The 13,063-nt window shown below is 40.1% G+C and overlaps 1 protein-coding gene across 1 annotated transcript; it reads right to left on the bottom strand.

Annotated features, from left to right (window-relative positions):
• Window positions 1-8,815: 8,815 nt before the first annotated feature.
• LOC311502744 (UDP-glucuronosyltransferase 2C1-like) lies at window positions 8,816-12,111 on the bottom strand. The gene is made up of 4 exons (XM_084565102.1): window positions 12,024-12,111; window positions 11,567-11,865; window positions 10,373-11,086; window positions 8,816-10,236 (listed from the first exon to the last, which is right to left on the bottom strand). The coding sequence occupies exons 1-4, from the start codon at window positions 12,025-12,027 to the stop codon at window positions 9,658-9,660; spliced, it is 1,596 nt and encodes a 531-aa protein (XP_084421228.1). The 5' UTR covers window positions 12,028-12,111; the 3' UTR covers window positions 8,816-9,657.
• Window positions 12,112-13,063: the final 952 nt, after the last annotated feature.

The following is a 13,063-nucleotide window of genomic DNA, read 5'->3' as shown; positions in this document are numbered from 1 at the left end:
AACGCGTTTGGTTGGCTTTCTTTGCTTGAAGACCTAAAAGCAGAACGCAGGAGCAGATTGGTGACGGATTAACAGTTTTATTGAATATAATGTGAGCCTGCAGGCTCTAGATGAGTGCTGGCGATTGGGGCAAAATGGAGCATGGCTCGCTGGTTAAGCTAAATAAGTTTGGAGCTGGCAGAGGAGCCTGGAGTCCTGGAGCTCAGAGGAAGAAAAAAAAAAAAGTTAATCCATGTGTGGACAACACAAGGAAATACTAAAAGAACTCTATGAGAGCTGGCTGGAGCGTTCGTACCACATGGGTGACGGAACAATCTGGCAAAGGACAACATGGAAAGCTGAAGTATATACGTGCTATGCTGCGGGAGTTTGATTAGTAGACGAGCCTCGGGTGTTCTGGTTGATGAGTCAGCTGATCCAAGCCCAGACGGATGTTCAGGAACTCAAACAGAAAACAAACAAATGACACTTGGAAGCAGGGTTCCAGAGGGAAACAGCAGAAATAAGGATGAGGCACAGCCTGGACTACTGAACTATGATCTCTCCATCTATCTATTGGATGTCAGAGTTGAAAAAGTGTAATGACAACCATGATTTATGAATATATAACTATATTGAACTGCATCAGTGTCTAACACAAAGAGACTAGATCATCTGATCTGCATTAAGTCAAAAGCAGATAAGCTTCAAACTCCCAGCGTCAGCCTCATGTCTATAACTTCAGAGTTTTGCATGCACGAGAATTTTAAATCTCAATAAAGAACATAGCCCAAGTTAAAACAGAATGCTGTACACATCGGGTTTTTGAAAATTTCCTGCAACGATATTTGAGGCCATGCTTTGCTCTGACGTCCAGTTATTTATGGCTGCCTAAGTGAGAGATTTTCTTAGCTTTTACATTTGATATCTCTCTTTCACACATCCTCCCTGAACATTATCCAAGGTATTAACATGCAACTCTCCGCTTTCTTGTCGTATTTCCGTTAGCATGATGTGCAGGTGAAAAAGTCCTAGACAGAGGCCGCGCACTTAGATCATGGGTTATTTTCACATGCCATTCTTCACTGTCTCAGAAAAAGAAAAAGAAGAAATCACAGTTGTTATTTTCTCCCAAGAAAGTATTGGGGACGAGGAGAGTGACAAGACATAAATAAATGGGGGGAAAGAAATAAGGAAACAGAAATGTATGCGTAGCACCCAATGCCAAATGGCCCTGACAATATATTATATAGTTGTTACTGTTTAATCAACACATATTCACTCAACTGAACATTGACAGCTTCTAGGATGTGACGATACATTTACAGCATAGCTCTACTGCCACGTTCATTTTATGACGGTTATCTGACTAGTGATATTGATCTGAGATCGACAAGCATATCATATTATTCTGATCCTTGAACACTGTACACCAAACCGCATTAGATCTGAGACTTGCATAACAATCACGCAACGTCTGTTTAGCACATGTACATGCACATGGCTATGTCATATTACACAAGTGTGCATCTGTCGGACTCATATTTTCCTTCCCAAGGAGCGAACTAAAATGAGGCAGTGAGCTAAACATGATGAAACAGTCCTCTACTGTATGCGGACCGCAGCTCTTTTGCAATATCTCTCAAATGATCTGCAGCAGCTCGCAAACAAAGGAGCTAAAGACTGCCGGCTTAACATCCCAGAGTCCCAACACGGAGGTGATGAAAAGCGGCTGTGACAGTGAATGGTGACTTAAAAGAACTGTTCGCGTGGAGAGTTATTTATATATTTTTTCAGTTGCACACGCATACACATGCAACATATGATGAAAGTGCACCTGCGGACAGAAATGCTGTGGATAATTATATTTGACAGTAACACTTTGTGTTGTTAATGAGGAACACACATTCAAACAGTTTGGAAGGCACCACTGTGAAGAAATAACCAGAAATACTTTTCAGTCATTATTTAAATCAACCCCAGCATCTTGTGATAAATCAATCAACACAATGCGTATTAACTACAACTTATAACATGTCAGTCGTAGCAGGTTTACTATTTGAATAATAGCCATGTTTAAAGTGGGGCTCAATTCAGACTGTATTAAGAATACACAGAATAATATGGTAATGTTTTTACTCTCAATAATCACCGACCTGCTGAATCTTGGTCTCCAACTGTTGGCTTTAAAACTGCAGGACTGATGCATGTATGCACTTTGCATTTCGTTGCCTGCGTTCGGCTTTGCAATGTCGCCAAAGATCAGGATCATACGACGAAAACATTAAAAAATGAAACCGATATTCTCTACTTTGTCAAATGGAGTTTTTATAGCTGATTTCACCATTCGTCGTGTTTCACTAGCACTTGGTGACACGTTTACTTTTAGAGCCCTGTAAGTTGTGACATTAAACAAAGCACCGACTGAGCCGAAACGTCGCTGGTTTCAATCAATCCAATGTGCACATCATCGGTAACCGTATATATTCAGCGGAGAGCTTCTCCAGATGTCCTGGCAGCTATACACGGCAGAATTTCTGCTACGCTTTGTGAGTTCTGCAGCCCGAACGTGGACACAGAAAATAAAAATGGAGAGGAGTCATAAAAGGTGTACATCTTAAAAAAAATTTGAAATGAGCAGCCTTTAACACATTTGTTGTTTAATTTCAGAACACTACATTGAAATAACAAATATATTCATGTAGATTAATTTGCATTTAGTTTGAAAGGCAAACCCATGTGCCACTGACAGACAAAAAAAAAAATAGATAAATAGTATTCGTTAAGTATTAATGTTGACAAAAAAACAACCTGTCATTATCTTGTGTCATACGTCCAGAGAGACACCTGGTTGCCGTCCGCTCTGAGCCTCCCCGCTTGACCAGGTGTCAGACTGAACTAGCTTTAGTGTCTCGGCTGCAGCTGGCATTGGAGACTCTTCCTCTTTGACTATTCACACGTGAAATATGAAGATAAATACTCAAATAATAGAGATACAGTATGAGTAGTTAGCATTTCTAAAACTGTGTGTACGTGAACTCTGACTTGCTCATTTTATTTTCTGCTCCGTGAGCTTAAATGTTGAAATCACTGCCTGTTCAAAGGTGCTGGCACGGCACCACAGCTCTGCTTTCTCACTTTTGCCAGTTGAGAAAATAAAAGTGCTGAAAGAACACTAAGAAATATTCAGTCCAGAATCAAGCATATGATTTTGATCCTGTCATCTTGCACAATACTCTACAGAAATATGCAATGACAGAGTATTATAACTAAACATAAAAGTAATGTAACACAGCCCTCAGTAAAATAATTGATTATTACAGATGCTAATCGCGTACATTTTTATTAATCCGAGCGGCCTCGTGACATATGTACCTTTACTCCTACTGCCTCCCCAACAAACACACGTTAGGCGAGTGTTCCTGTGCTGAAACTGGATTAAATCTCCTGCCAGGCTTTGTCCCAGCGGCTCAGTAGACTCTTACCCGCCCATCTCAGTGCCAGACAGCTCTGTTGTTGGTCCTCCAACTCTAAATTCAAACCAGCTGACCTTAACTACCAATCTAAAATCTATGGAGCCTGAGGGTAGTCTCTGCAGAGTCGAGAGCGAAGAGCCATCAAGGATTCACCTCACGATCCAAGTGCTTTGACACAGAAGCTTTTCAAAATCACTCCAAATGTGCCACCTCAGACCTCTTTGTGTTTGGATTTAGTGTTTCATGGGATTCAGTTAAACTATAGATATGGAATAATAACCGTTGCAGGTGAACCCTTTCTTTTCTGTCTTTTGCAAAAACGGGAGCTGAAGTGAAGCAGGAGAAAACGTTAGCTGAGTAATTTGCACTAATTAATAAAAAATCCACCTTGCAACAGAGCATTTCTTGGAAGGAAAGGAGCACACCGCTTCCCACAAAGGCTAGATGATCGTAGCCTAAACGTCACCGACTTGGACGAATAGGAGGAACCTGGATATTTTAAATGTTTTAGTTAGAAAAAGGTTTTAGCTAACCTTCAAGCAAGTTTTAAACATATGAATAACATTTCAACCACAGAGCGGTATACTTTTTGTTGATGTCCCCTGTTGTGGACACTGGGACCAGCTTCATCTGTTTTTATTTAAAATTCGTGGCATCACAGGTGACAATAATTTGACAGAAGTAGAGAAAGTTTTACTCAATGTTGCAGATGGGATTTGAAGAGTTGACTGAAAATTGAAATCACACCCACGGTGATCCAATTTGGGTCAGGAGCAACATGTCAGATTAGCAGTTAATTACATTAATGTGGTGTTATTGTATTTGTTCACCAGTTGGATATAAAAGAAGAGGGTTCCTTGCTCCATAAAGCCGTAAGAGCAGCAACAGATAAAACAGGATCACAGTAACTGTTAAGCTTACATGTTGCTAAAGATACAATCATTAACATCACTTGACATCTTTGCCTTGCATTCTGCATGGCTCTTGTTTTACATGATGGTTCCTGTTGCTGGTAGGCTTTTCATGTGTAGTGCATCAAGTAACTTGACTGCAGCAAAGTACCTGACAGGTGTACAGGTGGGTTGCTTTTGGGACAGAGTCTGCAAAGCTGGGACTTAGAGGAAATCCAGTACTTCGAATGGCGGAATGTGTCCCACAAGGAACCCAAGTGTAACTTCTTTCTGTGTGTTCTGTGTGAGGAACAGAATATTTGGAAGGTGGTCATAATGTTATGCCTGATCGGTATATGTCTCTTCAGCTCCATGTAAACTGCTCTTGATGTGTTCTGACAGGCCGGGACTGCAGCTGCAGATTATTACCAGTATGACAGCAGCAATGCAGTTAATTGGCAGATCAGAGGTAAGCCTGTTCTGCAGCTTAAATCTTCTTATCTCCAGCGCTTCTAGTTTTCTCCTGACGCTCCTCCTTCTTGATACATGTTATTCTGAGCGAATACAACAGTTAGTCACCAGGTTTTCTTCTCCTTTTCTTTCAGAATACAAGGTAAGACGCAGCTGCCAATGCAAGAGAACTGTTACTGAGCCAAGAGTGAAAGGTCTGGATCAATGGATAATAGATAAGAAGGCCTGTTCGTAGTGAATGGTGAATCAATCTCACTCAGTAACACCCGCCTCATGGGAAGAGGAGCATTTTACAAAAGCATTGCTTCCACAGGTGCCACTTTGCTTCCATCCATATGCTCGAACAGATTTCGGTGAACAAATGATATGGTCTCTTTGGGAAAATCTCTCACATTTCTGCGGTATTATTTCCAAGACTTAACAGACAGTAACAAGTGCAAAACATCCAACATGCTGTGCAGCTCTCCTGTGCTCCTAGCCAGTAGTTACTCCAAAGAGATTAAAATTAATATGATCTGTGTGCCTGTGGAGAGGAATGATGTCACGCCTTGCAAATGTTAAATTTGAGTATGTGTGAGTGCTGAGTGACGAGTCGGGCACCCGTCAAGAAACGTGCACATACGCGCTTGTTGCTTGAAGTAAAAAGATGTATGAACACGCAACATATTCAAATTCGGATTTCTTTCAGAGGCAAACACAAACGCGCTCACAATTAACTACCGCTGCTACATTGTGGTTGTGGTTTTACATGTCCACACTTTGTTTATGATCAGCTACTTTGTAATTTTTTTTTCTTGCTTGTCAAAATTATTTTAAAATGCCTACAGCTCATCCAAAAAACCAATTTGTTGGTGAAATCTGTGGCTTGGCGCAGCCCAGAATTCACGCTGTGGCCTTAATGGATCAAATATTCGTTTGTTGCCGGTATTGGAGTATAATTTTTGTTTTTTCATTTATAAAAAAAAGTATTTCTTTGTAATGTTTGCAAACTCGAGTATTTAAAGACAGCTGCTTTCTCTATTATCGAAACTCAACCTTGACCACCCTGTAACACACACCATGCAGAGTGAGATCATCCAGTTCCAGACATGATCACAGGAAGGATTTTCCATAGAATCAGTAGCAGGGCTGAGACAGGAAAAGAGTCTGAGCTGAAAGCAGATCGAAGGAGCGATATGAGGATACAAAGGGAGGAAAGTTTGGGCGCTGTCAGTCGCAGCTGCTGATACCAGTGACAGTACAGAGACACGCACGACACCTGTTTTATGTACGCATGCAGGCTGTTCCTGCAACAGATGTTAAAGTGTCTGACCCTATGTCTGGATCGGTTAAGTATCCCTTGAGGCAAAATAACGTGGAAGAACTGCAGCTCAGAATTACAGGGTCTGAGCGGGGCTGCAGCGTTGAACGTTGACTCGACCTTGGGAGCGCATTCATCATGTGAGGACAAAGACAATGCGGCTTGCCTGCCAAGACACACAGTTCCAAGACAATAGAGCTGCTGTATGTGTATTCAAGATTAGGAGTGCTGTGTGTGACTTAAAAAGGAAATACTGGGATGTTTTTGTGCTGAATTCCTACTGTGCGGAGAAAAAGCAGCACTGTTAAAACGAGTATGCTGCTGGACCAGTTCAAATGTGTATTTGCTTTAATCAAACAGACATGTTTATATTGGTTTGGCTTGTATCGCCGCGTCATTAAAATGTGATTTACACTAAAACCGTTGCATCCGTTCTTCCACTTTATTTTTTTATTTTTTTGCCACAATTACACTTTATTCACAGCGCTGTTTGAAGCGTGAGCATTTCAGATTCACTTCAGGTGGCTGTAAAAATGTTGTTGGCACGATATACTTTTATTTAATCATGTGCTTCCTTATGTTTGCCACCCATTTTTGCTTTGAAAGCGTCCCTTACTTCATCTTTTTCTGTTAATTTTGCTTTCTTTTTTTTCCCGCCTGTATGACTGTCATATGTGTTGCGTTGCTAGTTTGAATTTTGTTTAGTCTTTGAGCGTTTCTTCCCACCTTTATCACTGTTTGGTTCATTTACAAACGCTTTGGCCTTCTTGGAATTTTATTGACTTGTTCCATCCTTTGGACTGTTGTTTCGCTCTTCAACTTTTGATTTCAAATTTTTGGTTCGTCAGTGTTCATCTGTCTTCAATGTTTAAATTTTGTTGTGTTTTATACCAAAAAAATCTCAGGTTTAATGCTGCCCAGAATCAGTCACTCACATTTTTTAACTGAATGTTGCAGCTAACGGCCTTGGTTATGGTCAGAAACTACACAGTCAATAACTTTGCAATCCAACGGTAAGGCTATTACTTTCTGGTCCAACAGCAAAAGGCTGTTCATTTCTTACAGCATTTTAATTTACAAATCCCTTGCCAACAAAAAGTGATTCCAAAACAATTATTTTGTCAGTCCTCTTGCTCAGTCACTCTCACTTGAAGCAGTACGGTTTGTTGCCTCCTGATTCCTAAATTGGCGAGGGCAAGAACGCATCAGGGAATTTGGACTGCATTTGTCCAGATGCGTACTTTCAACTGGAACAGTACTTGGCCAGCGAGTGATGACGCTTCACAAGTCCACGAGAACACAAGTCGAGTCCAGACCGTCATGGTTTTAAATCTTGAATATTTTCGGTGACCCTGTTTGGTTTTCTTTGTGTTTCCTGTTTTTATTTTGTAAAGTTCTACTTCTGTGTTTCTTGTCTTGTTTTACTTCCTGTGTTTTTCCCCCCTTTGATTGTTGGATTGGTTTCACCTTGTGTGCTCCACCCTCATTAGTTTCACCTGTGCCTCCTTAGCCCCTCTGCTCATGTGTATATATAGCCCTGCTTTTCCCTTTGTTCCCTGTTAAGTCATCTGTGATGTTCCCTCTGTGTGTCCTACTGTTTCTTCACGTTCCTGAGTTTTTGTCTTGGTATTGGTCCTCCCCTTGTGTTTGGATATCCTCGCTTCCTTGCAGCACTTTAAGTTTTGTTTTTTGAGTTTTTATTAAAGTCATTTTGTTGCCCGCTCCTGCTTCCCCTTAGTGGCTTGCATTTGGGTCCCCCCCCTCTTGATACTATATGTGACAAAGACAGAAACATCCTTTATCTACCATGATGTCATTATAGAGAACAGTAAACTGGCTTCTTCATATAGTTCGTTACAGACGTTACAGAGCGAGTCAGACCGAACGCACAAACAAGCGTTGGCTACGTGCTACATAGGTTACGGTGTCTCGTCCTGCAGAGGCATAAACCCAACCTAAAGGTGTGGGGCAAGGATGCAAAAGGAGCCATTCGTCAAAATTGACTGATGCTGTTATTTACAAGGGTATTCAAAGGTACTATGTTACAAAGAACAGTTTTTCACTTATCAGACATCAAAAGTAGAGAATATTAAAATCACAGGCGTCTTTACAGACATTCCTCCACTTGCGTACACACACAGACATAAGGCACGTATACACACACAGACGATTCTTCCCTCTTTTGCTTCTTTGGCTGTATTCCTTGTGAATGTTAAATCAGTGATGTGGATCCAGGCCTCATAAATATCACCTCACTGACTTCATCCCTTGGAATATGATCACAGCTTTGCTTTTCTTTCAGCGCTCAGAAGTTTCAAAGAAGCACATCATCAAAAGATAAGTGAAATGTAATTTAGCTTGTAGTTGGACTTACCAAGACAGCCTCACTCATCTTCATATTAAACTCATATGAGCTTCTGCTCCATCGGAGAGAGCGTCCTTCTCCAGCTTCTGATTGTTTCAAGGCAAACGTTTTTAACTGTCCAGGAAAGGGAAAAGGTTTAGTTTTTTTCTAAAACTTTGTTTTTTTTCACAGTCCCTTGAGAGATTTGTGTTCTTACTGGCACTGATTTAATTTTAAAAGATTATGTAATTTAATACATAAATACGAATTTAAATGAGTACTCTTCCTTAAAAGCCGCCTGTGGCATCCTGCTGTTGATGATTTGTGATTAACTAACTTTGTTTCTCACATATCTCGCTGTTTCTCATTCTGTAATATAACACGGGTACTTCCAAGAATTCATTTTCTTTTGTTATACAATACATTATTGTTGTTATCAGAGCTTAGTTTCACTGAGGTTTTTCAGTCTCTCCTAAAACCCCATACATGTCTTAACTTTAAATTTACTGTCTGATAACAATGTTCTGCTGCGTAGGCCAGTATTTCCCCCTCTTGTCGACCAGAAACACAGACTCATAACTACCAAACGTTAGCGGAGAGAGTCTTTTTTTGTCCTATGTGTCTAGAATAATAATTTCAAACTGTGGGCGTAGAGAGGCTGATGGCGAAAAATACTTAGTTTCTCAGGAATAATAAAAAGAAGAAGTTCCTTTTGCTTAAACATTTATTGATCAATTTTCAATCAAAATGAATATGTTACACAATTCATAAAATATATTGACATGTCTGGAAGTCAATAGCATCCTCAACACAATAAGTTGCTTAAGGTCTGATATACTGGATTCGGTTACATCAGCTGATTAAGCAGTGGTTTGCCTTATGACTGCTGACATAAAATTACAGAATAATGATAAGTAGTTGACACCAGTCATTTGGGGATATTTTGTGGCAAAATTCTTATTAGGGTTAGGATTAGGTAACCCCCCTATATTTATTTAGGCCTATAGTACTTTAGCTACTGTGTGTGTAAAATACATTTTCATTTTATATTTTGTAGGACAAATACAGATTGTAAATAATCAAAAGATACCAAAAGATACAAAACCATACCCTGAGATATATATTTTTTGTCTATGTAGTGATTTTGACGACTCAGTGTAGCATATTTTAAGACAAATTTGAGACAAACAGTCACTGTTATTTGCTTTTTGTCTTTCTTTTTCTTCTGCAGCATAGAAACCTGACAATAGCCAGAGTAGAGAGGAGCAACACAGTTACTGCAGTCATCAATACCAACACTACATCCAGGCAGTAGTATGAGTACCAGGGCATCTTATAAGCCTCTGTACGCAGGTGAGCAGCCCCTTTATGACGCATCACATACTCCACCCAGAATACGGCCTGATCCATGGGAGTCATTGGCTGATCTCTGTGCAAACGTGACAGCCTTTGTATGTTCTGCCTGTAGCTGTCTTGATGGAGAAGTTCCATAAGACCTTCCTTGAAACTGTGGCCATTAACATCAGCCAGCTGGATGATCTTTCCAGCTCCTCTCTCCTGCAAACGTAGAAGATTGTCATACTGGTCAAAGAACAAGGGTATGCCGAGCACAGGGACCCCGTGGTAAATAGCCTCCTGGACTCCATTGGTTCCTCCATGAGCTACAAAGACTTTGGTCTGTGGGTGACCGAGGAGATCCTTCTGAGGCATCCAGTCTACTATCAGAGTGTTGTTACCCAATGTAGAGGGACGCTCGCCTTTGTGCCTCCATATCACCTGATCAGTAAATATACAAAAAGAAAAGAATTGACTACGTCAGCAGACAGAAAACACAGAAGCTCGTACACAGAGTAAATATATAACAATCTAAGACAATGTAATAAAGAAATTAATTATGAAGATCATTTGTTACCTTCTGTGGCATCTTGGCAAAGACGCTGGCAATTTCATCTGCAACCTCTTTGGGCAAAGCATTAACCAAAGTTCCCAGAGTCATGATGATCACTCCATGTTCCCCAGCGCTCTGAACAAACTCCTCCAGGTCTGCTGGCAGAGGCTGGGCTGGTTTGCACTGGAATCCTCCAATGTAGACAACATTTGGCATCGTGGGCCGTGGAAATTCAAACACAAAATCGGACCTGAACAACCAAATGTCTGCTTCCCGAAGAAGCGAGATGATGTCACATCCACCCTCAATGTATTTATCACAGATGGCGTTATAGATTGGCCCCACCAGAAAATTCTCCTGGAACAATATAACGCTGTAGAAAAGAATATTCTTGACCCTCTGGATGAAATCCATCTTGTCCGTAAAGCCAGATCCTGGCACTGGGATATAAGAGAGTGGTGAGGGGGCCAACACAAAGTGTCCTTCTCCGCTGGTGATCCAGCGCACATTGAGCACCAAGGGAAGTTTGAGATATTTGGCTAACACGACTCCTGGTGCTATTGCTGGATCAGTGAGAACCAGATCATATTGGGCATCTATTAAACTTTTGACCATATTTTGATCCTCAAATATTTGAACCAAGGAATCAGTCCACACTGAATGAGCCTGTGTGATCATTGTAAGAAAATGTTTGGTGAGTTTGAAGTACGAACGTAGTGAAGCTCCTTCTCTCAGCACCTAAACATGGATGGAAAAAAGTGGGGAAATAAAGAATAAAGTCTTTACCTTCTTACACAAACTATTAAATCTGCCCACATAGGTTTCAACATGTATTGTGGCCATAAAAAAAACAAAAAAAAAAAACATGTTAAATAGGAAGGTTTTTGTGACTTAAAACAGTGCAACAAAAAATAAATCATATCAGTAGATTTGTACATTTATCTAAAACAATACCAATTAAAAAATAACTAAATATAACTTCTGGTGTGTGAACACTTAACCTAATATAATTAGGTTATTCTACATCTTTTCTCTGAAATGTATCACATCAGTTTTCACTGCCATTACACAGGTTATAAATTAAAAGAAAAATCTACAAAAGTTGTGATAGCATTTGTCTTTGTTTGATTTTTTATTTTTTTTTTTAAATCACACAACCTTCTGATTTAGCATGGTGTTTAGACTTTTTATACCCACCGTTTTGCCATATTAACTTACCCTTATATGCTCCTCTAGGAACACATCAAAAAAGTCATCCATACCGTTGTCCATTTGAATTGTAATGGACGTGTAGATGGGAGATTTTTCTGCCATGAACAAGCTGTTGGAGGCCCTGATCACAGTGAGGCTGTGTCCCCTGGCATGAAGTTCTTCCAGAAGGTACTTCATATTAATCCAGTGGCTGCCGTCCACAGGGAACACCAGAATGTTCCCTCCATCGCAATGGGGCGCGAAGGAAGTCAGACATAAACTGACGAATACAAATACTCCGCACAGACCACGCTGTGATAGGATTCCTAAAATATCAGTCGGAGAAATAATAATTTTGGTCACCCCCTTAGTCAGCATAACATCTAGAATAACTGTGATGAATATGTTTATGGATTTTCTTTTGGTCAACACAATTTAAAGAGACAGTTTCTGCCGCTTAATTAAACATGCACAATGTACTTACCCATGTTCAAGAGCGCCAACAGTATCCCAGTATTCTTGCAGACTGACTGTCCATCAAAAGGATTCCTTAGATATCTGAGTTCAAACTCCAGGCTCGGGTAAATGTGTTACCCGTGTGCAGTACGTGTCACTGCTCCGAATGTTCTGAAAATACCAATAATAATAAGAGCTATTATTTCTTCTTTGTCATGTCATCATAATTGTATTACTTTCGTCTAGTAATATTACTAAATACACAGTAGTAGCATTTCACATGGTTGTGCCATACAAACCTATGGCCTCTTTTACAAAGTTAGAGTGGGTTATGTAATGTTAAGCTATATCACGTTAACACGCAAATAATGCCAGAAAGAAAAAGAAAAGAAAAAGAGTGTCTCAGAAAAACGTAAAAGCATTTAACAAGTCATGCACGCCGTTCTTTTTTTACAGGTCTTTGACATGGAGGTTTGATTACAACAACTCCAAATGCAGCAGTCCACTGAATGTAGGTGGAAGGTCTAAGAATTGAACTCAGTTGACCCAAGTGCTGTAGTATATTCCATTTGATTTGATTTTTATTCTTACAGTAAGTAATTAATCTGTCTGTCAGTCAATCTTTTGATTGTTTCCATGCTCACTGCTTGTAAAACTTTAACAACTTGTGATAAATGCATACAACATTTGCAATAATCTAATCTCTATAAACAGGTATATGCATATGAATTAGATAATCTGTAGGCAAGGGGGAAATTATTGGTTTCAAAAGCTATTGGGTTTCTGTTTGTAGCCTGAGTAGCATTGACCAATTAACCAATTGACCATTTCACCAGGATCTGGTGCCGTGCAGCTGAACAGTCTGTGTGGAAAAGAAATAAGGCCTGAGGAAGCTAACACGGCACGCCATTTGTCAAGCAAACACTGAAAAGAACAAAGGTGCTGTAGTGGTTTAAAACTGTTGACTAAGACTGAATTGTCCTGTCGTAGTAGACGTGGTCTCTCAACTCTGACTTGCTTCTTCTATCTAAGGTTGCTGGTCCAACTGAGAACACTGACCGATGCATG

Source organism: Chelon labrosus, assembly GCF_963514085.1.
Source record: "Chelon labrosus genome assembly, chromosome: 17".
Taxonomy (NCBI): Eukaryota; Metazoa; Chordata; class Actinopteri; order Mugiliformes; family Mugilidae; genus Chelon; species Chelon labrosus.
This window is presented reverse-complemented; position numbering and strand designations above follow the sequence as displayed.

Coding starts and splice junctions, on each gene's coding strand:
- LOC311502744 (XM_084565102.1), bottom strand. Junction 11,087..11,566: donor TCCTAGAGGAGCATATAAGG/GTAAGTTAATAT, acceptor ATCCATGTTTAG/GTGCTGAGAGAAGGAGCTTC. Junction 10,237..10,372: donor TTGCCAAGATGCCACAGAAG/GTAACAAATGAT, acceptor TTTACTGATCAG/GTGATATGGAGGCACAAAGG.